Genomic DNA, 25,875 nt, shown 5'->3' with positions numbered 1-25,875 from the left:
TTGTTACGTGCGTCAAAAATGACCTCAAATTCCTCGGAGGTAATCTCCAACTTTGCCTTGGTCAAAGATGCGGCATTGAACATGCCATTCACTCTCTACGTGAGGCCTTCGAGCAACCGGAGATGCAGGCCATCCTCCTTATTGATGCGAAAAATGCCTTCAACAGTTTTAACAGAGACTTAGCCCTAAAAAACATCGAAGTTCTTTGTCCATCTCTTTATCTGGCTTTATCCAACTCTTATAAGACCCCATCTAATCTCTACGTTTCTCACAAAGTTCTGCAATCCCGAGAGGGAACTACTCAAGGCGACCCACTTGCAATGGCAATGTATGGACTAGCTATTTTGCCCCTCATCGAAAAGGTGTCCGACGACAACCTGATTCAAAAATGGTACGCGGATGACGGAAACGCCGCCGGATCGGTCGAAGCGCTGAAAGTCCTTCTATCGAAGTTGAAACTGCATGGTCCTTCATTCGGTTATAATGTTATCAAATGCCATCTTATCACCAAAGCAGAGTTCGTCAGTGACGCAAAAAACGTGTTTAAAGGTGAAGAAGTAGATATTTTTGATGGATCAAGAGTCCTTGGATCTGTTATCGGAAACGTGGACTCCTGCAGACAATACATAGAAGATCAAAAGCAAAAATATCTACGTATATTGCAATAATTAGCCAAACACGCGAAAATTGCACCTCAAAATGTGTACAAATGCTTGACGAACTCTGTGCAGCATAAATTAACCTTCTTATCGAGGACAACGTCAGACACGTTCGACTTGTTGGAGGAAGCCGAGAATGTTATCAATGATCACCTAATCCCTAGCCTTGTATGTAACACAAATTATGACGAGACCTATCGCGACATATTTTCACTCCCCGTACGCGAAGGTGGACTCAACATCATTCGCCCTGAAGATAGAATTCTCGAATACGAACGTTCAAAAACCATTTCAGAGCCGCTATCCCTCGGGGACGTATCAAATATCGAGTCCAAACAATTAAAAAGAGTTGAGAAGATCAGAAAAGATAAATCAGTGAAAATGATTGAGAAAAAATGCAGCATTAAAAACTGTTTGAATGCAAACAAAATGTATGCAATTGATCTAGCCTCTGAAAAAGGAGCTTCATGTTGGCTTAATGCCATGCCATTGAAAAAGTATAACTTCAATCTGTCCAAGTCTGAATTCCGAGATGGTATTGCTCTTCGGTATGGTTGGGAGCCCCCCAAACTTGCGTCCAACTGTGTTTGTGGCGAGCCGTTCACAGTTGCCCATGCCCTTCACTGTCCCAGAGGCGGGTATACCCACTTAAGACATAACGACATCCGTGACTCTTTCGCCAATATGCTTGGGGAAATTTGTTTTGATGTTGAAATCGAGCCTAATCTTCTGCCGTTGCAAGGTGAGTCCTTTGCAAATAAAACTACCAGCACTGAAGATGACGCACGATTGGATATTAAAGCCAATGGCCTGTGGGACAGCAGATTCACAAAAACGTTTTTCGATGTAAAAATCTTCAACCCCTTTGCCAAAAGCTGCCCGAAAAATATCGAAGACGCGTATAGCTACCATGAAAATATCAAAAAATTGAAATACGAGCCTCGAGTTATAAATGTTGAGAAGGGCACTTTCAGTCCGTTGATTTTTTCTTGCACAGGAGGAGCAGGACCTTCAGCAACTCGGGTGATAAAGCAAGTTGCCAGCAAACTGAGCCTTAAGAACGACGACTCCTACGCCAACATCACGTTTATCCGAACGAGTGCTAGCAACTCGGGTGATAAAGCAAGTTGCCAGCAAACTGAGCCTTAAGAACGACGACTCCTACGCCAACATCACGTTTATCCGAACGAAAATCAGCTTTGCGCTACTCCGGAGCTCCTTGCTCTGCCTGCGCGGTTCCCGCTCGGTCCGACGACCGCAGCCGGTCGAGGCTTCCATGGGGGTGGTTGTCGAGGAAGGGAGGCTTTTAAGTTGATACTCCTTTATTTGATTTTCTTTTAGATTTGTTTTACGTTCTTATAATTTTTATCTCACTTTAAGTTAATTGCTGGTTTGTAGCAAACCCTTCGCTGTACCCAACCTTCTCTCATCTCCTTTTTAAATTCGTTCTTTTGTTTTAACTGGTACCGATTGAACTAATTTTCGCCACCATTTTTGTAAATACTGTTCTCGACCTTTCTGTAACTGTTCTGATTAAACCTCACATACATTTTGTCTATATGCTATTGTAGTTTGTTCCCTTCCAATTTAAATTTTCTAATCAAAAAATTTAAAAATAACTCACCTCAACTGTTACGGTAAATCTACCTGTTCATAACTAGGGCGAACCTTACTTGCAATTTACATGAAAAGTTAAGAACTGACTACCTTAATAATGTTTACTGTAACTTCCCTTAAATTTACCTTAATTAGGTACCTTAACGGTAGCCGTAAAATTCCCTTAACTTTGCCTTAACTAAACTCAATTGTTTACCCTAATTTTAAGGTAAGATATGGTAAACAGTTACCGCTACCGTTAGGGTAACCAATTAGCGGATTTTTATGACAAGTTAAGGCGAGTAAAATTAAGGTCTTTGTTAAGGTAGTGAGACTTTAACCTTTCAGGTAACGTTCAAGTAAAGTGGCAGTAAAAGACAAGGTTATGCCAGGTTAGGTAAGGCGACTAAAGGTATGCTCAGGTAAAGTACATGCAGGGTAAATCTACCTTAACCGACTAAGGTTGAGAGAATTTCAGGTGAAATTACCTCAGGTACGGCAAAAGTGAGTTGAAAGCCGCCAGTTCGAAAATTTTTGCTCTAGTTAATTTATGAACCAACTGTTGAGAAAAACTTTTTCAATATACTTCAATTTTTATGTGAATCCCAGCTTAGTATGCATATAGTACTCACCCTATCGGGATCGCCAGCGTGAAAGCGTCCACTAAGGTTCAAACTATTTGAGAGCGCTAATAGGAGGCGCGGTAAAGCCGTATCCGTAAAGGCTGAGGCTCTCACCAAAATGCACACAAAACAAATGATTAGCTGTCAGGAATATTTTCTCCGTTCATTTTATGATCCGACTATTGACAAACTGTTTCCAGTATAGTGTAATTTTTAAGCAGATCTCAGCTCAATATGCACACTTTATACAGGACCGCCAGCAAGAAAGCTTGAACAAACGCCCCAAACTGTTGGAGAGCAATCTTAGGGTGCTCAGCTAAGATTGATTCTCAGAGGCTTTCACAAAAAAACAAGCACAAGAAAGGAACTGTCGTGAAATCTTTCTCCAGTGAACTTATCAACCGACTTCAGGAAGTACCATTATTAATTCTTACCAAAAGGACACAAAATAAAGGATCGCAGCAAATTTTTGACCGACTGCGATGAAGAGTAGATATAGTTAAGAATAGCCGCCGTCAGGCTCTCAAACGACTATTATTTAGGCGTTCTACTGTTTTAAATTCACTTTATCTTTTGATCACGTTTTTCGTTTTACATAAGTCAAGTTTGACTTCTGACTTGCTTCACTCACTGTTTCAACTGAATGGATTTAAGTTCTTTCATGCTTGAATTGCGCATTGTAGTGAATACGGTCAAGGTCAAGAGCAAAATCAAAAGATACGAAAACCGATAAAGACCGTTCATTAGGTCACAGTGCATTGGTTTATCAAAGTTCTTTGGAGCGACTGCTTGCCAAATTAGAACACGCCAAATTAGAATACTTTTTGACTCTGAAGAACAAACCAAAAAATCAGTCATTTTGTCTGTTCTTTTTCTGTGTCTTTTTTCTTTTTCTCTTTCAATCCCGATGTGCATCAAGGGCGTCAACGGCGGTTATTTTCCGGCAGTCTGCCGGCTATGTTATAAACTTCTGAATTGAAAGATACAAGAAATTTTCCAGTAACGAAAGCGAGGAATAATCCCTAAAATCAAAGTACTAGAAGTCGATCCAAAACTCCCCATAGGTTGAGAATTTTCGAATCATGTGTAATTTCACGGCTTTATTTTGTGTGACACTTTTATTTTCAAAGCAAATCAGTTCAGTTAATTCTATCTGCTACTATATTCTACGGAAGATCTATTCTATCAGAGCGCAGTTGATAGGGATGTCCTAATAGAGTTGGTAAGAGTTGTAATTATTTTGCGGCTTGACTACTGCAACTCACTTTGATTTGGATTATATGCTGTACTTCATGAGAAGTTACAACGGATAATGAATTTTGCATGCAGGCTGATATTTCGACTGTCACCTGGAACACCAACTTCAAGTTTCATCAAGCATCTACACTGATTACCTGTGCAAAACGTGTGTTATTCAAAGTTGCACTTTTTGGCCCTCGCCTAATTCATCACCCTCAACGAGTTCCAGGGTATCTTAGTTCTCATGTGTCGCAATGATAAGAATACAAGATGCCAATATGCATATATATATATATATATATATATACATACATACACCTGTATATATATATATATATATATATATATATATATATATATATATTTGTATATATAACCCTCAAGTTTCGGTTCTTGAAATTAACTTTGTAAAAATGTCTTTCATTCATGCAATTCCGAATGAATGAAACAGACTGCCATTTGAATTGAAGCTAATACCAGATGAGCTTACTTATAGGAAGAAACTGAAAACTTTCTTATTCTGATTGTTTTATGTTGAAGCACTTTTGAGTATGGTGCCTAAGCCTATAGTAACAATAATAAAAGAAGTAACGAGTGAAACAAGAAGTGCTAAAACAAAGCTTAAAACTCATTTCTATTTGGTTCTGAGATAAAGAGGAAAACGTAGAAAAAGTTAGAAAGAGTTTTAGGAAGCTCTACAGAGTACTATTATCACTTTTTGGAGAAAATTTCATCAGCGCCTCAAACAATAAATCGACGAAAATAAAGATATTTATTTAAAAAAACATGCTTTGTGAAGTAATTAAGCATAGAAAAAATTAGAAACAAATGGGGCTACTAAAAGACACAAGAACTGAGAGCAAACGTCTAACAAAAAGGAAGCACCTAGATAAAAAATGATGATCCAAAAAACATTGAGATAAGAGAAACAAGGACAGGCAATGTTGAAAACAATCAGATAATCTGCAAGCCAAAATTTATCCAAAAAACTAGGGAAACTTGAACACTCCGAAAAATCTTAACATGGAAAGCAACCGTAGAGAAGCCACAAAATTATGAAATTGAATCTAAAAAAATCAAAAGAAAATTGAAACAGGTCAGAGTTCTAGAAAGTTGACAATTTGCTTTTAAAAATCGAATGTGAAGAAAAAAATGAAATCAGCGTGACACGAAAGCTTTATGATATCAAGGATGGATTAGAAGAAAATGCGAAGTTATTTCTATATTTGGAAATTTTGAACCATCGATAGTTTTTACAAAATACGAACTGAGAAATGGAAAAGTTTCAGACGAAAGAAAAAGCAGAACTACAGTTAAAGGGTAGTATGAAGTAAAAGTGATCACATAGAATTATATCTAAAAAAAGAAGGCTAAGAAAGTCTCAACAGCGAGCAACAGTTTAACTGAAACACTCGTTAAAATTCACATTAACTGAAACACATTGGAACGGAGAAAATTATACAGGAAATCTGCAATTAAATTATTGCAGTTAATTGGAACCTCGTTCAAAATAATACCACCTATTAAGACACTTAAAGAACCAATAGCAGCTACAAAAAGCCATTGAGAGATTTAAACTCTTTTGATATGTCACCACTGTCGATCTTTTATAAACAGCAAAGCAAAAGCATGATTAAATTTTCATAATTTAGCATACAACACTAAAATACACTAGAAGCAACAATTAACTCTAAGCACTAAAGAACAAGCTTAACGTCATTTAACCCTGAAATCTCATACATGATGTTTCAGCTAAATGTTGGTCCGGCTAATTTTTATTTAGTATAGAAATAAAAACTTTGAACGCGATTGGAGGCCATAAAACCTCGCAATCCAAAAAAGGCTGAAAAATTCTGATGTCTTTGATCATCAAATAAACACATTGGTATTTGTTCGATCGCATTCCTTAAATCTAGTATTTGTTGTTTGTTCAATCTCATTGCCGAAATCTGAAGAAAAGTGGTTGTACCAGAGCTTGTTTCTCAAGACATGGTCAAAAGCGCAATTATTGTTGGCTCATTTGTGAAGTCAGATGAAAAAAATTTTGAACGTAACTTTCTCATGCTTGTCTGGACTCAAATGAGACATAAAAACTGGAATTGTTACGATATGAATTGGAAATTAAGTCTGGGCAATCAAACTTTATCAGGTCAACTGATTAAAAAAAGCACAAGGACAAGTTGGCATTTTAATTTCTTCCAAAGTTTCAATCATGAGAGCGTTTTCATTATACCGAGTGGCGCCCATTTTGCTAGTGAACTCCAGCGCTTCTCTATTTGGAAAATTTTGAAGAGCATTTAGGTTCAAAAAATGTTTACTTCCCTAGAAAACGAATTTTTTAAAATGGGTATGAGATCTGATGACTCATGGTACTGACTCATTTGACGTCTTTTTGCTAAAATTCTGCAAAGATTCGTCAAATTACAAGTTTCGTTAGCTAATCTTTCGAAAAATTAATGCTTTTGATGGTATCTGAGAACACTATGATAAGACATTGGACCCGACAATTTTAACACCTTGGGGGGAAGTATTGGTTCGTGCTGTTGTTAAGTGACTTTAGAGGGGAACAACCGTTAAAATTTTTTAAGATATTTGAATATTTAAACACCAAGCACATTCAACACAAGTTTGACAAAGCAAAATTTCAGTGATGTCAAAAAGATCGATAAGATCAAAAAATTCATTAAGTATTATCTGGGAGAACATTGTCGTGCAACATGCTGGGTAGAAACATTTGATCAAATGAGAGCCAAAGCTAAGCTTAGCCAAAGCTAAGCTGACGTTTTCTAAAAAAATATTAGAAAAGTTCTTGTTGCATGCAAGAACGAAAAAGCCTGACTGTAGGTAGAGCTGGGTTTTTCTAAAAATGAAAAAAAATATCCGTTAAGAATCTGTTTGAATCTATCCTTAAAGTCATTATACTCACATAGTTTCGGTTTCTGAAGCAGGACTAATCATGGACTTTTGCATTTAATCTCAATCTGCAATCAATAGTGTTAATTTTACCGAGCTTGCAAGCTATTCAACTTTACCACTGTGATAGTTTTAAACATGCCTATGAAGAAACCTCAGCAATAAGCCAGCCGTGAGAAGAAACCAAACTTAAAGGAAAAAGCAGAGAAACTATAGTTGCTGAAATGATTGCTGTAATTTTCTATAATCAGCGCATTTGTTTCAATTTTTACATGGTAAAGGACTGTACATATGACTTCCAAATGACTTTGCAAAAATGTGTTAGAGGCAAACTGTTTCCTTAAAAGAGGTCAAAGGTAAAAATTTCTTGTGGGAGCGCTGCATTGGGAGATGACTCAGCAGTGACAGTTGTATCAGATTTGGTTCATTTTTTGTTTTGCTGTAAAGTATTCAGATTTCTTGTACTTGTTTACTAGTTTCAATGGCAAGAATTTCTCTAAGTTGCGATACTTGTTAAATAAAACTGTTGAAACCAGAAAAGTAACGCTTGCATATCATGCACAGAATTTTTGCTGCAATTTTATGACATGTTTGCATTTGAGCTCTGAAATGTTCATTAATTAGTTCATCAAAACCTTGAAATAGAGGTACATTTTGATCTCTGGCTTAAGTTGAAAATACGTCACGAAGTTGCTGAATATGCTGAACAGGGTTTTTCAGAGAGCGCTTAAAATGTTATACTAACCAACGGTTTCTTAACTGATTGCTCCAGTATCAAATTATCTGCAGGCAGTGTCGGAACCTGAAGGCAGGTTGCGTGATCTGAGTTCACTATCCACTTCACGGATCGAATCAGAAAGTGTAGTTGCACCGGTAACTTTGCTTTCGAACAATTTACAAGACCAAGTTGACCTAGAGGCTAACACAGCTATTTCGTCAACACGAACTTGATAATGTGCCTGCCCCTTAGGACATTTACAGTTTTCATTGACTTCACCAAATTAATATACACCCTCTTTACCCCGTTGTAACTCGTGCCTTCAATTTGGAAAACTAGAATGGTTGACAAACGAAAGTGGTTCTTTAAAGAAGAAGAAACAGTTCCACTAAAAAATACATTGAAATCAAGTTCTGGGTAGTCGGTTTTGTTTTCCGGAAAAATTGATAGAACTCCCGAAAAACCTGAAAATTTTAACAAGCACCAGTTTGAACTCTACAATGTCACATTTTTCGTATCTCTTGCTCAATATTACAAGAAATGAAATAAGTTTGTTATAAGCTTCGCATGAACTTAAATAGTAAAGATTTTCAGGCTTTTTCAGGTCTTGCAGCACGTTGACAGAAATTTTACAGATCAACAAGTTCTTCGAGTTGAATGCAATCCACACTCACAACTGAGAAATAATATTGCACACTCTGTTCTATTTCCAGTAAAGTTGACGTTTTTGGAAGGATATCGCCTTCCTTGGAAATAGTTTCTTTCAAGTTCCAGGGAGAGTCAAGTCTTCTATCACTTCGGTGTTTCAATATTTCATTGCACTATCTGAAGATATTCAGTTGCACCTGATAACGAGGGTAAGAACATTTTAGCGACGATAAAACTGTACTAAGCATCGCAAAAAACACTGCAACGGATTGATTGAGATCAAACTGTTTTGGAAATTAAGAGGTACCCCTTAAAATTAAACAAAATTATCCCAACATCAACATCAGACTAATCATAGGTAATGTCTAGAGATAACGTGAAATTAAACTAGGAAAAAAGAAAAAATCAAGGTGAAAAATCAGCATGTTAGACCTGAACAAATTAACAAACCTGACTTGTTGAAAGTAAACATAACACAAAACAAAGTTAAAGCTCCAGCTTAAAATAATTGAATATCAGTTTGGAAATCAAAAAGCATTCAGTTGGATTAGTCGAACGGTTGAGAGAGCATTTTTATGAAGTCACAAGTAAGCTTGTGCAGCACCTGATAAAAGCTATGCAACTCGACGTCTTTAATGTAGACGTGGTTGCAGTATTTCACGAAACCCTCTTTGGACAGCAGCTGTTGACGGTCAGAGAATTTTCCCTATGAGAACACCTTTTCCTCTTCAACGTTCAATATGCTCATTAATTCCGTTAAATCAGCGTCATCCGTATCAAGCTCCCTCGAAATTCTCTGACGTTTAGCACGCATAAACATACCTTGAGCAAGGAAAACTAAGAAAGCCTAGATTATGAAACACCAAAAAAACAAGTCAAGCTCTGAAAAGAACCTTTTTGCTCCGATCCTCTTCTCTTGCCATCAACTCTGTGCGCTTTGTCTTGATGCGCTGTTCAATCGAAGTGGACGGAGGGTGCTTTTTTCCTCGTCCACCAACCATAAGCTTTTTGAATTAGGGACATCAGAAAACACCCTAAGCAACGCGACATGAATATACGCTAACTCAGGATAAGCTAACTTCATGGCTAGACGCTAACTCAGTATAAGCCAGCACGACCAGCGGAGCATACTTTTTCTTTCAAGTGACTATGTAATCTAAGCATCTCCTCCGTGGCTTTAGTTGAAAGCTAAAAGGAACATCAATTCTGGTACAAGCCCTCTCAAAAACGAAAAAAGAACATTGATTGTTTTAGCCAGAGTTATTTTCACCAGCTGACTTAGCCCTGGTTTTGTCTTCAAATTTAAGTACTCGGTCAAGGAAGTTAGCTCTGCCACCTAAAATTTCACACTTTTCTTCTCTTGACCTACTAATCGGATTATTTGACACAGGCGTCGGCAATTTACCACTACCAACTGGTCTTCTTTGAAAGACCTCCGGAATTCCAAGGGTTACCAGAAGCCGGCAATTTTTAAAAGTTTTGGGCAATAGATACAGCAATTGTTCAAAAACATTGCCTGAGAAGCCTCGGAAAGTTGTCGGTATAAGCAAAGATGGGCATGCAACAATTTTTTGCTGCTCATCCAGATCCATGAGCAGAGGGCATTTGTAATGTTATTTACAAATGCCTGTCAGGGGGCATTTATAATGTTATTTTAACCAAGGGCATTCGTTTTGTTTAGAGGGAATTTGTAATGCCATTTTAACCAAAGGGTTCTCAAAACAGATTGCTGCGATATAAAATCATTTGCAGACAGGGTCGGAAACAGTTGCGTGATGAGTTTCGACTTCACTTGCTTGAGCCTCCCATTCGTTCGGATTACTAACACTATCAACTTCGGGGACCGAAACAAGAAGTGTCGTTGCATCGGTAACTTTTCAGACTTTTTTACCAGACCGAATTTCCGTAGAGGCTAGCACAGCTATTTCGTCAATACGAAATGGACGGTGTTCCTGTCCTTTAAGACATTTAAGGTTTCCATTGAGTTCACCAAAAAACTTAATGTCACAAAACACGGCTAGCTCCTGATTATCAGCAATATCTTAATCCTAAATTACACACTCTTTACTCTGTCGTGTCTCATATCTTCAGTTTGGAAGACACAAGAATGGTTGACAAACGAAAGTGATCCTTGAAGTAAAAAAGGTACATTTCCCCTAAGATGTACATTGAAGTCATGTTCTGGGTAGTCGTTAATGTTTTCCGGACAAATAATTACAACTCCCGACAAACCTGAAAATATTTACAAGCACCAGCTTGAACTCTACATGTCACATTTTCTGTATGCTTCCGAGCTTTGCTCTGGTCTTACAGCACGATGACAGTTAAATTTTACAGATCAACGGGTTCTTCGAGTAAAATCCATTCTATACTCACAAATAAATAATATTGCATACTGTTATATTTACAGAAAAGGTTACATTTTTTGGAAGGATATCGCCTACCTGGGAAATAGTTTCTTGAAGTAGTGTGAAGGAGAGTCAAATCGTCTATAACTTCAATTTTCAATATTTCATTGCACTGTCTTAAGTTATCCAGCTGCATCTGATAACCTGGATGAGAACATTTTAGCTACGCTAAGATTGTACAAAACATCGCAAAAAAGGAAACATTTTAATTGAGATCAAAAAGTTTTGGAGATTGAGTGGTACGCATCAAAAAGTAAAAAAAAATATCTCAATATCAACATATGAGTAATCATCGATACTGTCTAGCGATAACTTGAAATTAAGCTAGGATAAAAGCGATTAATTTTTTCAAAGGTAACAAAAGACGAAACAATATTAAAGCTTACAAAATTGAATAGTAGGTTGAAAATCAGAAAGCATTCAGGTAGAATCATCAAACACTGAAGAAAGCAATTTTACTAATCGACAAGTAACCTCCTGCAGTACCTGATTGATTTTATGTTGACGTGTTTTGCATATTACACGACGCCCTTCTTGGACAGAGGTTGTTGAGCACCCTAAGCAGCACTCTAGTAGACACTATTTTGTTTAACAAAAAAGAAAACGGACATGAGGACAGATTCAATCGGTAGACGCTAATTGAGGATAAACCAGCACAACCAGCTTAGCATACTTTTCCTTCAAGTCACTATTTCATCTTAGCTTCTCCTCTTCGGTTTTAGTTGAATGCTAAAAGGAGAATCAATTTTGCAGCGAGCACTCAAAAAAAAAGAAAAAAAAGTAAGTAACTTGATAGTTTCAGCCAGTTGTTTTTTTCACAAGTTGACTGAGCCTTGATTTTGTCTTCAAATTTAAATAGGCGGTCAAATACTTAAGCTCTGCAACATTTAGTTTAGCTAACTGTGCTAAGCATGTATGGAAATACCTAGAGCAAACAAAACAAAGAAGAACTAGATTAGAAAACTTCCAAAATCAAGTCAAGCTCTAAAGAAAACTTCTTTATGTTCCGAGCATCTTCTCTTGTCATCAACTCTGCGCTTTGTCTTGAATTTCTCTTCAATCAAACCGACTGAGGGCGCTCTTCATGTCCAATAGGCATGAGCTCTTTGAAATGGGGACGCCAGAAAACACCCTAAGCAAGACCCTGGTAGACACTATTTAAATAAAAAAGGACAGTCTCCACCGGTAGACGCTAATTCAGGATAAGCCAGCAGAACCAGCTTAGCATATTTTTTCCACTTTGTGTGTGATAGTAGCTTCTTGTTCCATTTTAGTTGAATGCTAAAAGGCACATCAATTTTGCTGCGAGCACTCACACGGAAAAAAATAAAGTGAATTGTTGTTTTCAGCCAGTTTTTTTTTTCACATGTTGACTCAGCCATGATTTTGTCTCCAAATTGAACTAGTCGGTCAAGGGTTTTAGCTCTGCCACTTTTAGTTTATTACGGCTAGATTAAGAAACTTCCAAAATCAGATCCAGCTTTAAAAGGAAACCTCTTTCTGTTCCGAGCATCTTTTGTCATCAACTCTGTGTACTTAGTCTTGAAGTTCTCAATCAAACCCACCTAAGGGTGCTTTTTTAGTGTCCAACATTAAGAGGCTAATTCCGAATAAGCCAGCACAACCAGCTTAGCATGCTTTTCCTTCAAGTGACTATGAAGGACGGCCACATTTAATTCATTTTTCAAAAGTTTCGGGCATTGGAAACTCTAATTGACCAAAAAAAATACCTGGGAAACCTTGTTTCGGAACAATGAGCAAAGATTGTCATAAAACAATTTCTTCTTTTCTAAATCCATTTAGTCAACAATATGTACAAGAGGCATTTCAAAATCTGTAAATTGAGCGAATACTTAAAAAATTGAGATAAATTGAGATAAATTATTAAGAAGCAATGTTAGCAATGGACCCAGATTAGAAATCTATGTGAAATATGCCCGCTTCAAATGCACTGGTCTTAGAATGTTGCAGTGAAAAAAAAAGTTGTAGCAATATAAAGCAACAAATGGAACAGAAGTCAAATTTATAATCTAAAGGTGAAACGCGCTGTACAGAAAAGAAGTTTATGTTTTTATCGATAAAACTGCCGAAATAAAGTAACAGTTAAAGAGTCAAAAAAATGTGTTGCTTCTTTGAGGGAAAGCCGGATTAAAATATACAGTACTGCTCCAACATGTACCCATCGCGTTTGAATTCGACCATAGGGGTAAACTTTGAAGTTCCTGACTTTTTAATGAATTGTGTGCAATCATATTCGATAAACTGGCTTTTTTTCATGAAAAAATGCTGTCAATTTTCAAAAACAGGTCAAGCTCTAAAGGAAACGTCTTTCTGTCTGAGCGTCTTCTCTTGTCATCAACTGTTGTGTGCTTCGTCTTGAAGTTCTCTTCAATCAAACCCAACTGAGGATGCTTATTTTCATGTCCAACAACCATAAGCTCAAATGGGGACGCCAGAAAACACCCTTAGCAACACCCTTGTAGACACTTTTTGTTAAATAAAAAAACGATCATGAGGATAATCTCCATCGGTAGACGCTAATTCGGCATAAGCCAGCACAATCAGCTCAGCAGACTTTTCCTTCAAGTCTGCTTAGCAACACCCTTAGCAACATCCTGCTGGAACTTTTATTTAATAAAAAAAAAACGATCATGAGGATAATCTCCATCGGTAGACGCTAATTCGGCATAAGCCAGCACAATCATCTTAGCAGACTTTTCCTTCAAGTCGTTATATGATCTTAGATTCTTCTCTTCGGTTTTTTTGAATGCCAAAAGGAACATCAATTTTGCAGCGAGCACTCAAAAAAAAAGAAAAAAATAGAAAGTAACTTGATAGTTTCAGCCAGTTCTTTTCACAAGTTGACTGAGCCTTGATTTTGTCTTCAGTTTTAAATAGGCGGTCAAAGACTTTAGCTCTGCAACATTTAGTTTAGCTAACTGTTCTAAGCATGTTTGGAAATAACTAGAGCAAACAAAAGAAAGAACTAGATTAGAAAACTTCCAAAATCAAGCCAAGCTCTAAAGAAAACTTCTTTCTGTTCCGGGCGTATTCTCTTGCCATCAACTCTGTGTGCTTCGTCTCGAAGTTCTCCTAATCCAAACCCGCCTAGGGGTGCTTCTTTTCATGTCCAACAACATTAAGAGGCTAATTCCGGATAAGCCACCGCGACCATCTTAACATGCTTTTCCTTCAAGTGACTATGAAGGACGACCACATTTAATTCATTTCTCAAAAACTTCGGGCAATGAAAACTGTAATTGACCGGAAAAAATACCTGGGAAACCTCGGAAATCTGCAAATTAGCCAAATACTTTAAAAACAGAGATCAAATATTAAGAAGCAATGTTAACAATGGACCCAGATTAGAAATCTTTGTGAAAGATGCCCGCTTCAAAGCTTCAAAGATGCCCGCTGGTCTTAGAATGTTGCAGTGAACAAAAAGTTGTAGCATTATAAAGCAACAAATGGAACAGAAATCAAATTTATAATCTAAAGATGAAACACGCTGTGCAGAAAAGAGGTTTGTTTTTATCGATAAAACTGCCAAAATAAAGTAACAGCTAAAGAGTCAAAAACAATGTTGCTTCTTTGAAGAAAAGTCCGAATAAAATATACAGTACTGCTCCAACATGTGCTCATCGCGTATCTGAGTTCTACCATAGGGGTAACTTTTGAGGTTCCTGACTTTTTAATGAATTGTGTGCGTTCATATTCATGAAAAATTGCTGTCAATTTTTAAAAATAGGTCAAGCTCTAAAGGAAACGTTCTGTCTGAGCGTCTTCTCTTTTCACCAACTGTTGTGTGCTTCGTCTTGAAGTTCTCTTCAATCAAACACAACTGACGATGCTTATTTTCATGTCCCACAACCATAAGCTCAAATGGGGACGCCAGAAAACACCCTTAACAACACCCTTGTAGACACTTTTTGTTGAATAAAAAAACGATCATGAGGATAATCTCTATCGGTAGACGCTTATTCGGCATAAGCCAGCACAATCAGCTCAGCAGACTTTTCCTTCAAGTCTGCTTAGCAACACCCTGGTGGACCTGTTTTTAATAAAAGAAGAAAACGATCATGAGGATAATCTCCATCGGTAGACGCTAATTCGGCATATGCCAGCACAATCAGCTTAGCAGATTTTTCCTTCAAGTCGTTATGTGATCTTAGCTTCTTCTCTTCGGTTTTTGTTGAATGCTAAAAGGAAAATCAATTTTGGTGCGAGCACTCAAAATATAAAAAATAGAACACCTTGATAGTTTCAGCGACAGTTATTTTCAAGTTGACTCAGCCTTGTTTTTCTTCAAATTTAAATAGTCGGTCATGGACTTTAGCTCTGGCATTTATTTCACGATACTCTTCTTAGCATGCATAGAAATACCTTGATCAAACAAAACCTGAAAGTCTAGATAAGAAAATATCAATATCAGGGCAAGAAAAGCTCTTTCTGTTCCGGCGTCTTCTCTTGCCATCAACTCTGTGCGCTTCATCTTGAAGTGATCTTCAATGAAACGGTTGATGGTGCCTGAAATAAGGACGCCAGAAAACACCCTATGCAACACTCTGGTAGACACTATTTTGTTTAACTAAAACAGAAAGCGAACATGAGGACAGTCTCCATCGGTAGACGCTAATTTAGGATAAGCCAGCACAACCAGCTAAGCATAGTTTTCCGTCAAGTCACTATGTGATCTTAGCTTCTCCACTTGGTTTTAGTTGAACTCCAAAAGGAACATCGGTTTTGGTGCGAGCAATCAAAAATTAAAAGATGAAAGTACCTTGTTAGTTTCAGCCACAGTTATGTTCACAAGGTGAGTCAGCCTTGATTTTTTCTTCAAATTTAAGTAGTCGGTCAAAAACTTTAGCTCTGCCACATAAATATCTATCTGTTCTAAGCATGTATGGAAATACCTAGAGCAAACAAAACAAAGAAGAACTAGATTAGACAACTTCCAAAATCAAGTCAAGCTCTAAAGAAAACTTATTTCTGTTCCGGGCGTATTCTCTTGCCATCAACTCTGTGTGCTTCGTCTCGAAGTGCTCATAAGGCAAACGCGCCTAGGGGTGCTTCTTTTCATGTCCAACAACATTAAGAGGCTAATTCCGGATAAGCCACCGCAACCATCTTAGCATGCTTTTCCTTCAAGTGACTATGAAGGACGGCCACATTTAATTCATTTCTCAAAAAATTTCGGGCAATGAAAACTGTAACTGACCGAAAATAATACCCGAGAAACCTCGGAAATCTGCAAATTGACAAAATACTTTAAAAACAGAGATCAAATATTAAGAAGCCATGTTAACAATGGACCCAGATTAGAAATCTTTGTGAAAGATGCCCGCTTCAAAGCTTCAAAGATGCCCGCTGGTCTTAGAATGTTGCAGTGAACAAAAAGTTGTAGCATTATAAAGCAACAAATGGAACAGAAATCAAATTTATAATCTAAAGATGAAACACGCTGTGCAGAAAAGAGGTTTGTTTTTATCGATAAAACTGCCAAAATAAAGTAACAGCTAAAGAGTCAAAAACAATGTTGCTTCTTTGAAGAAAAGTCCGAATAAAATATACAGTACTGCTCCAACATGTGCTCATCGCGTATCTGAGTTCTACCATAGGGGTAACTTTTGAGGTTCCTGACTTTTTAATGAATTGTGTGCGTTCATATTCATGAAAAATTGCTGTCAATTTTTAAAAATAGGTCAAGCTCTAAAGGAAACGTTCTGTCTGAGCGTCTTCTCTTTTCACCAACTGTTGTGTGCTTCGTCTTGAAGTTCTCTTCAATCAAACACAACTGACGATGCTTATTTTCATGTCCCACAACCATAAGCTCAAATGGGGACGCCAGAAAACACCCTTAACAACACCCTTGTAGACACTTTTTGTTGAATAAAAAAACGATCATGAGGATAATCTCTATCGGTAGACGCTTATTCGGCATAAGCCAGCACAATCAGCTCAGCAGACTTTTCCTTCAAGTCTGCTTAGCAACACCCTGGTGGACCTGTTTTTAATAAAAGAAGAAAACGATCATGAGGATAATCTCCATCGGTAGACGCTAATTCGGCATATGCCAGCACAATCAGCTTAGCAGATTTTTCCTTCAAGTCGTTATGTGATCTTAGCTTCTTCTCTTCGGTTTTTGTTGAATGCTAAAAGGAAAATCAATTTTGGTGCGAGCACTCAAAATATAAAAAATAGAACACCTTGATAGTTTCAGCGACAGTTATTTTCAAGTTGACTCAGCCTTGTTTTTCTTCAAATTTAAATAGTCGGTCATGGACTTTAGCTCTGGCATTTATTTCACGATACTCTTCTTAGCATGCATAGAAATACCTTGATCAAACAAAACCTGAAAGTCTAGATAAGAAAATATCAATATCAGGGCAAGAAAAGCTCTTTCTGTTCCGGCGTCTTCTCTTGCCATCAACTCTGTGCGCTTCATCTTGAAGTGATCTTCAATGAAACGGTTGATGGTGCCTGAAATAAGGACGCCAGAAAACACCCTATGCAACACTCTGGTAGACACTATTTTGTTTAACTAAAACAGAAAGCGAACATGAGGACAGTCTCCATCGGTAGACGCTAATTTAGGATAAGCCAGCACAACCAGCTAAGCATAGTTTTCCGTCAAGTCACTATGTGATCTTAGCTTCTCCACTTGGTTTTAGTTGAACTCCAAAAGGAACATCGGTTTTGGTGCGAGCAATCAAAAATTAAAAGATGAAAGTACCTTGTTAGTTTCAGCCACAGTTATGTTCACAAGGTGAGTCAGCCTTGATTTTTTCTTCAAATTTAAGTAGTCGGTCAAAAACTTTAGCTCTGCCACATAAATATCTATCTGTTCTAAGCATGTATGGAAATACCTAGAGCAAACAAAACAAAGAAGAACTAGATTAGACAACTTCCAAAATCAAGTCAAGCTCTAAAGAAAACTTATTTCTGTTCCGGGCGTATTCTCTTGCCATCAACTCTGTGTGCTTCGTCTCGAAGTGCTCATAAGGCAAACGCGCCTAGGGGTGCTTCTTTTCATGTCCAACAACATTAAGAGGCTAATTCCGGATAAGCCACCGCAACCATCTTAGCATGCTTTTCCTTCAAGTGACTATGAAGGACGGCCACATTTAATTCATTTCTCAAAAAATTTCGGGCAATGAAAACTGTAACTGACCGAAAATAATACCCGAGAAACCTCGGAAATCTGCAAATTGACAAAATACTTTAAAAACAGAGATCAAATATTAAGAAGCCATGTTAACAATGGACCCAGATTAGAAATCTTTGTGAAAGATGCCCGCTTCAAAGGCACTTGTCTTATAACTTTGCAGTGAACAACAAGTTGTAACATTATAAAGCAACAAATGGAACAGAAGTCAAATTTATAATCTTAAGGTGAAACGCGCTGTGCAGAAAAGTGGTTGGTTTTTACCGACAAAACGGCCGAAATAAAGTAACAGCTAAAGATTTTCAAAGGCACTGTTTTGCTTCTTTGAGCAATTTTCCGAATAAAAGATACAGTACTGCTACATCATGTGCCCATCGCATATCTGAATTCAACCATAGGGTTAAATTCTGAGGTTCCAGAATTTATTATGAATTGTGTGCATTCATATTCGATAAATTGGCTTTTTTTCATGAAGAAAATGCTGTCAACTTGTTTGTAGTTTTCCTCGGTAAACTACAATTCGAAATAACTGTTTAAAATTTGATATCACTTATGAACATTTCGTTTCAACTCAGAGAGAGATTACCAGTTGTCCTAAGCAAAACCATCTTCCCTAAAACATCAACAATTGATACACATTGACCCGTGCGTTGTAGTTTCTTGTACGTAGTCAGCCCAAAAACAGTTTTCGCTATAAAGTGTTGCCTAATAGGAAGCTCTTTTAGTGCCAAAAATCACTGATGTTGTCTTAGAAACTGAAGCAGAAGTTATTGTCCCAAATGCAGCAAACGAAATCACTGCAAGCTGATATAAAACGATGAAAGGATGAACTATTGGAAAATGGGTTGTTTCTTTTTTTAATACCTGCCAAAGCTAAGCTGACATTTTCTAAAGAATCTTTAGAAATATTTTTTGTTGCATTCAAGAACGAAAATCACTGCAAGCTGATATAAAACGATGAAAGGATGAACTATTGGAAAATGGGTTGTTTCTTTTTTTAATACCTGCCAAAGCTAAGCTGACATTTTCTAAAGAATCTTTAGAAATATTTTTTGTTGCATTCAAGAACGAAAAAACATGACTGTATGTAGAGCTAGAGTTCTCTGAAAGAAATGACCCATTACGAAACCCTTTGAATCAATCCTCGAAGCCAATTGATTCTCCCGTAGTCTGGGTTTCTGAAAGGAATAATGGACTCCCCCTTCAGTTTTCCTCTCCGCAATCAATTTTTGCTAGCTCTTCCCAAGTGATTCAAATCTGTGATACCTTTGCATTTGAATTGTTCGCCGTTTAAAAGGTTTTTCCGCGAAAATCTTAGAAAGTCTGGAGTTGGGCTACATTTGGAACTTTTGCTTGAGTTGAAATGGCCGCGAATGCCGAACAGGGTTTTCAGAGGGCAATTGTAATGTTATACTGACCAACGGATTCTCAACGGGTGCTCCGGTATGAAATTATCTACGAGTAAGGTCGGAACCAATTGCGTGGAGATCTGAGTTTCGACTTCACTTGCTTGAACCTCCCATTCGATCGCAATACTAACACTATCCACTTCACTGTCAGAATCATGAAGTGTAGTGTCATCGTTCACATTTCTTCCGAACAATTTACCAGACCGTGTTTACTTAGTTCAGAACAGCTATTCAGTCAACACGAACTTGACGGTGTTATTGCCTGTTAGGGCGTATAAAACTTTCATTGATTTCTCTAAAATACTTAATGCCTGCAAAACACGGTTACAACCCTCAACAATCTAAAAAAAAACATACACCCTCTTTACCCCGTCGTGACTCATACTTAAAATTTGGAACAAGGGAATGATTCACAAACGAAAGTGGTCCATAAAGGGAAAAGGTACAGTTCCCCTCAGAAATACATGAAAATCAAATTCTGGGTAGTCTTTAATGTCAGATAAGTAGATACAACTCCCTGAAACAAATTTACCAGCACCTGTTTGAATTTTACATGTCACGTTTTTCATGTCTTATGCTCAATAATACAAGAAATAAAGTTTGGTATAAGCTTCGCAAGAACTTAAAAAGTGAAGTGTTTTGTGTCTACTTCCAAGCTTTGATCAGGTCTTACAGCACGATGGCTTTTAAATTTTACAGATCAACAGTTTCCTCGAGTTAAATCCAATCTAAACCAACAACCTAGAAATAATGCACACTCTTTTCTATTTCCAGTAAAGTTGGCGTTTTTGGAAGGATATCGCCTACTTTGGAAATAGTTTCTTTCAAGTATCAGGGAGAGTTAAGTCTTCTCTCACTTCAATATTTAATTTCACTATCTGAAAATTTTAATTTGCACCTGATAACCTGGATGAGAAAATCTTAGTGACGCCAAGATTGTACAAAACATCGCAAAAAACAAGGAAACATTTTAGTTGAGATGAAAAAATTTGGAGATTGAGTGGTACACCTTAAAAAGTCAACAAAAATATCTCAATATCTACATAGGAGTAATAATAGATACTGTCTAGAGATAGCATGAAATTAAGCTAGGAGAAAGGCAATAGTTCTAGATGAATAAAACTGGATGCTAACCCTGAACAAAACAACAAAACTGACTGTTGGAAATTTTTAAAGGTAAAATAACACAAAACAAAATAAAGCACCAGCTTAAAAATGAATATCGGGTTGCAATTCAAAAAGCATTACGTTGGACGAAGCAAACGGCAAAGAAAGCAATTTTACTAATCCACAAGTAAGCTTGTGCAGCATCTGATTGAAGTTATGCAACTTCAAGCCTACCATGTAGACGTCGTTGCAATATTTCAGGACATCCTCTTTGGACAGCAGTTTTTCACTGTCATAGGAATAATGGACTGAGAAAATCTTTTTTTCTCTTGAGCGTTCATATGCTTCTTAAGTCGTTTAATTTAACCATGTCCATATCAGGTTCCCTTGACAATCTGTGCCGTTTAACACGCATGGACATTCTAGAGCAAAGAAAACAAAACCTCAATTAATAAACACCAGAAAACAAGTCAAGTTCTAAAAAAACATCTATTTCTGTTCCGAGCTTCTTTTCTTGCCATCCATCGACTCTGTGCGCTTCGTCTTGAAGTGCTCCTCAATTGTAACCGATTGAGGGTGCTTCTTTTCACGTCAAACAACCATAAGCTCTTTTTTTGAAATAGGGACGCCAGAAAACACCCTAAGCAACCCTCTGGAAGACAATATTTCGTTTAATAAGAAAGCGAACAGGAGGACAATCTCCATCGGTAGACGCTAATTCAGGATAAGCAACCACAAACACCTTAGCATACTGTTCCTTCAGTCACTAGGTGGTCTTAGCTTCTCTTCGGTTCTAGTTGAATGCTAAAAGGAACATCAGTTTTGCTGCAAGCACTAAAAAAAAAGAAAATAATAGAAAGTAACTTGATAGTTTCAGTCACAGTTTTTTTTCACAAGTTGACTGAGCCTTGATTTTGTCTTCAAATTTAAATTGACGGTCAAAGACTTTAGCTCTGCCACATTTAGTTTATCTAACTGTTCTTAATATGTATGGAAATACCTAGAGCAAACAAAACAAAGAGGAACTAGATTAGAAAACGTCCAAAAACAAGTCATGCTCTAAAGGAAACTTCTTTCTGTTCCGAGCATCTTTTGTCATCAACTCTGTGTGCTTTGTCTTCAAGTTCTCTGCGTTGAAACCCGAGTGAGGATGCTTCTTTTCATGTCCAACATTCATAAGTTCTTTGAAATGGGAACGCCAGAAAACACCCTAAGCAACACCAAAAAAAAACTAAAAAATGGAAAGCACCTCGATCGTTTCAGCCACAGTTATTTTTACAAGTTGACGAAAAATCTAGCTTGAAACCTAAGAAGGAAACTTATCTAAACCGGAGCAGCTATCCGGCTCTCTGTTTAAAGTATCAATGTAATAGATATCACAATTGTTAAGTTTTCCAGAAGAAATGAAACTAAAATTATTGAGTTTGTGCAGACTTTTTGTTTTGGTGGTTAATTAAAATTCGAATCTGTAAAGAATATTAGAAAAGAACAGGAAAGCTGTTGCTGAAAACTGAAGACGTCAATATTTAACCTCGGGTTCTAAAAAAAGCCTTAGAAGGGTGTAGCTAAATGGGAGCAGCCTTCCGGCAGTTTGTTTGAAGTATCATTGTAATATAGCACAAAGGTTAAAAAAACTTCCAGCAAAAAACGCAATTAACAATCTACAGTATTATTTTGCACAAGGCTTTTCTGTTTTGTGGTTAAATAAAGCAAAGTTGGATCTGTAGAAATTGTTAGTCTGTTTAGATTGTCAAAGTATTAAAGAGAATAAATACAAAGGTTTAAACTTCAAGCAAAGAATGAAACTTTAAACTTTATGAAGTAATTTTGCACAGTGTTTCTGTTTGCTGGTTAAATAAAGCATAAAGTTAAATCTGTAGAAAGAGTAGCATTTTAGTAACGGAATATTATTAAAAGTGACAAGGTATGAAAGAGCGCTCAAAGGATAGAACCTGTAAATCTGCTCCTGAAGCATAAAACAATCCGAAATAATTGTTTGCACCGATTTAATTGTTTAGAGTTCAAATAAAACAATGTTGAATATGAAGAAACCTTAGCACTACAGTACAGATGCTCCTGAAAAGTAAAAAGGAGTCAAAATCGACAATGAAACCCTAGAAAGCAACTTAATTAACAGGAGCTGCTTTCCTGTGGTTTTGTTGAAAGTATCAAAGTTTTAAAAAGAACACAAAGGCCAAAAATTAATGCAACGAATGAAGCATTATCATTTTTGGCCATGATTAACTGTTTACCAGCCCGATCCAGCCGACCAGCCAGGAGTAAAAGCAAGAAGACTTTAGTAGCAAAAAAATCCGACCCTTCCGTACAAATTTGATGAAGTATTTTGAAAAATATTAGCAAATGGCAGAGTTATAATTTTTGAGCTATTTTCAAAGCCCAAAAATGCCCAAAATCTTTCTTCGCAGCGTTAAACAGCACTCCTGGCGTGCTTCTGGGAGTAATTTCAAGTCCACGTAGGCATTCCTGGGTGAGGCAAACCTTCATTCCGAGCTGGAACAAATTTACTACCTCGTCATGAAAATTATGATGTTTTACACAAAATAACTTCTATAGGATTTTGACGTTTGAGGTCGTCGAAAATGAAAAAATGCCTCAAGTATTCAAATAATGACCAGAGAACACAAATTGCTTGCAGAGAAAACTGCTCCTGTGTGCAAAGCAACAGGCATTCATTGAAGTTTGAGAAGTTCAGTCCACAGTTTCACTGAATTAATTACATTTGGTTTTTGTCATTTGAATTAATGTGTGTTGGTACCTTTTTGCGCGGTTGTTTTGTTGTTGCATGACCAACAGAAATGGAATCATGAAACCAAGGAAATGTTTGTTTATTCGGACAGTTCATTTGCACATAATGTTGAAAAGAGCTATCATTACACTATAACTTATTTCTCCCCTATATAAATGCAATGAAAATTTCAGCATAGTAGTGGGTCAAATAATTGCAATTGAAGAGAGAAGAGGACAAATGGGTTCAAAATAATTTTCGAAGAATTAATAATAGTATAAGATTGAATTGAAAATAATAGGTCTGCAATTTTAATGAATTAAATTTTGTTTTATAGGAATGAAGATGATAACTCTAACTAGGACTACACTATTGGTCTTTCCCGCCAATGAAGATCAGATAATACTGGTATCTTATCAAAAATCCGAATCTAAAGTTGAACTTCATCCAATTTTTAAATTAAAGCGAAATCTTTCACGCAATCCAACTTTGTTCACATCATTTTTCTCTCAAATATGTATTGCAAATGAAAACTCAATTGTGGTTAAGTAAACCTGAAAACACATTACTTTTTGATACCACTGTCTTTTTGGTGTATTAGTTAGTTGACCATTAGTTGTAATAATTGCCTCTGAAATTTGATTGCAACTTGGAATAATTGTGCATCAAATATTAAATTTTACTTTGAAAAACTAGGCAGCGCTAGCTTACTTCGATTTCAGACGTAAAAATTTATCATTTCTCTAGAACAATCAAAATTCCATTGATTTTCAGTCGATTTATATAAAATTTAAGGTAATAGCACTAACTCTCTTCCAAAACACGCATTTTGCTATGTACTTTTGGCTTTGATCGTTTACGTTTGTCAGCAAGTGTAGCAGTTTCCTGCAAATGAATCGTGCATCGTCCGTCAATGTCAATGAAATTTTTACTTAAGGTGAAAAGGTGAAGTTGTCATCAAACATATCGTTTCCCCCAACTGAGGCAGCATGCGATGCGATAAGTGACTTCAAGTCAGAGACCACAAACTTCGCCCAATTCGTCATCAACGGAGCTGACGAGGTCATTGATTCTGTGACGTCCCAAAGTGGGGTCACATTGGACGGTGTGGATGGTTTGGTTCCGCGCGACCGTGCCACATACAACTTGTATAGAGTGCCTGCAAGTGCCGCTGATGGTTTCATAAATGACAATCCTGTAATCTTCCTTCACGGCATATCAAGTGAGTTTATGACAATTGTTCTCTTCCCTCCCTATTTTACCATCCATTTGTTACCTCTAAATTGGCGCATAAGAATTGCAATTACCTGTCGTAGCTAATTAGATAACGTGTCTTTATAAGACCAAGGAGAAGTATTATTGAAGGTTGCATAAAAACTCAATTTTCTAGTGATAATATTTGATCCGAGAAGCCATTGAACTAATTGCAGAGCGATGAATTTCATATTCATTGCTCTCGAACGAAGGTTTAAGCAATTATTGTAAACGTGTGTCTTGATGCATAAAGTTTCCTTGACTAAGTCTTTTGCTAAAAAAGCAATTGTGAGCGATGGTTAGATCTATGGTCTGCATAGATCCTGTAGCGTATTAGATAATGTCCCCCTTCTCCCTTGCGAGAGGTCGCGGTGCGAACCCCTTCTTAGTTAGCCTTTTTGCGCTATAGAAGTTCCTTTAGCCTGTGCCCCCTTCAAAATGCGTCGCCTCGTTTGGGAGCAATTCATTTCACCTTGTTCGATTTATTATAGCTGCGAAGCTGTAAGCTTAGCTGAGCTATATTGCGGTTCTCTTGATTTTTACAATTCAAAGAATTTGAACTGTATTGGGGTGCTGTCTTTTTTAAAAAAAATCTGTTCACACGTTTTCATGTTTTTTTAAGTCGATTTGGAGTAGTGATTTTGGTCACGCCAAAACAGGAAGTGGAGCGAAAAAATCAGTGGTTTTGCGGCGTGAAAATTTGCTCTGATTTTAGTGTAGTGAGAAAACGGTGTTTGAAACAAAAATTAGCTTTCTCGGTAGTGGTTTTTTGTTCAAAGGCAGCAATTTCACTTTGCTTTTTAATAGCCGCACAGCGATAGCTGGGGCTAATATTGGCCGTCTGTTGGTTTTTTTTATTTCGTCGTCGCGCTTTTGTTACGACCATATGACGTCACAACCACTTCAAATCTGCTTTTTGTTCATTCGTTCATGCAATTTCAACTGAAGTGCGTGCGTGACGTCATTTTTGCTCTTAGTGGAGCGATTTTTTGTTCATGTGCATCATTAAATTTTTGGTCTCACTTGACTTACCTGACTCACAAAAATGACTTCCCCACTTTGAAATTGACTTTTATTTACTTTAATTCAAAGAGATAAGGTCAAATGGGTGTGTGTCACTCTAAATGAAGGTTCCATGAGAGCAGCTAATAGAGGCCGCAAAATCTAATACAAATTTTTAATCAAAATTTGACCTATCAGCCTTTAATGAAAAGACGAATTTTTTGGTCTGTCTGTTTTGTTCAAAGCAGATTCACAAAGCTATTGCGGCTATTTTCTGGCAATCTATCAGCTATGTTTACTGTTTTTTCAATTGTTCAGATTGGATTTTTTTAATGGTTCTCCTAATTCATTCTTAGTTCCTTCTAGGCCTTGTTTTTTGTTTGAATCA

General features: G+C 37.1%; 1 protein-coding gene across 1 annotated transcript in view; it reads left to right on the top strand.

Moving 5' to 3' along the window:
* The window catches only part of LOC142336474 (twinfilin-1-like), a 31,896-nt gene that overhangs the window by 1,120 nt on the left and 4,901 nt on the right, over positions 1-25,875 (top strand). The window contains exon 2 of the mRNA XM_075385348.1: positions 24,169-24,453. Coding sequence (XP_075241463.1) covers positions 24,169-24,453 — 285 coding nt within the window. The remainder of the gene's footprint in view (positions 1-24,168; positions 24,454-25,875) is intronic.

Source organism: Convolutriloba macropyga, chromosome 1 (assembly GCF_964194025.1).
Source record: "Convolutriloba macropyga chromosome 1, txConMacr16.3, whole genome shotgun sequence".
In the NCBI taxonomy this organism is placed as follows: domain Eukaryota; kingdom Metazoa; phylum Xenacoelomorpha; order Acoela; family Convolutidae; genus Convolutriloba; species Convolutriloba macropyga.
Note: the sequence above shows the minus strand (reverse complement) of the source record. Positions and strands in the feature narration are given on the sequence as shown.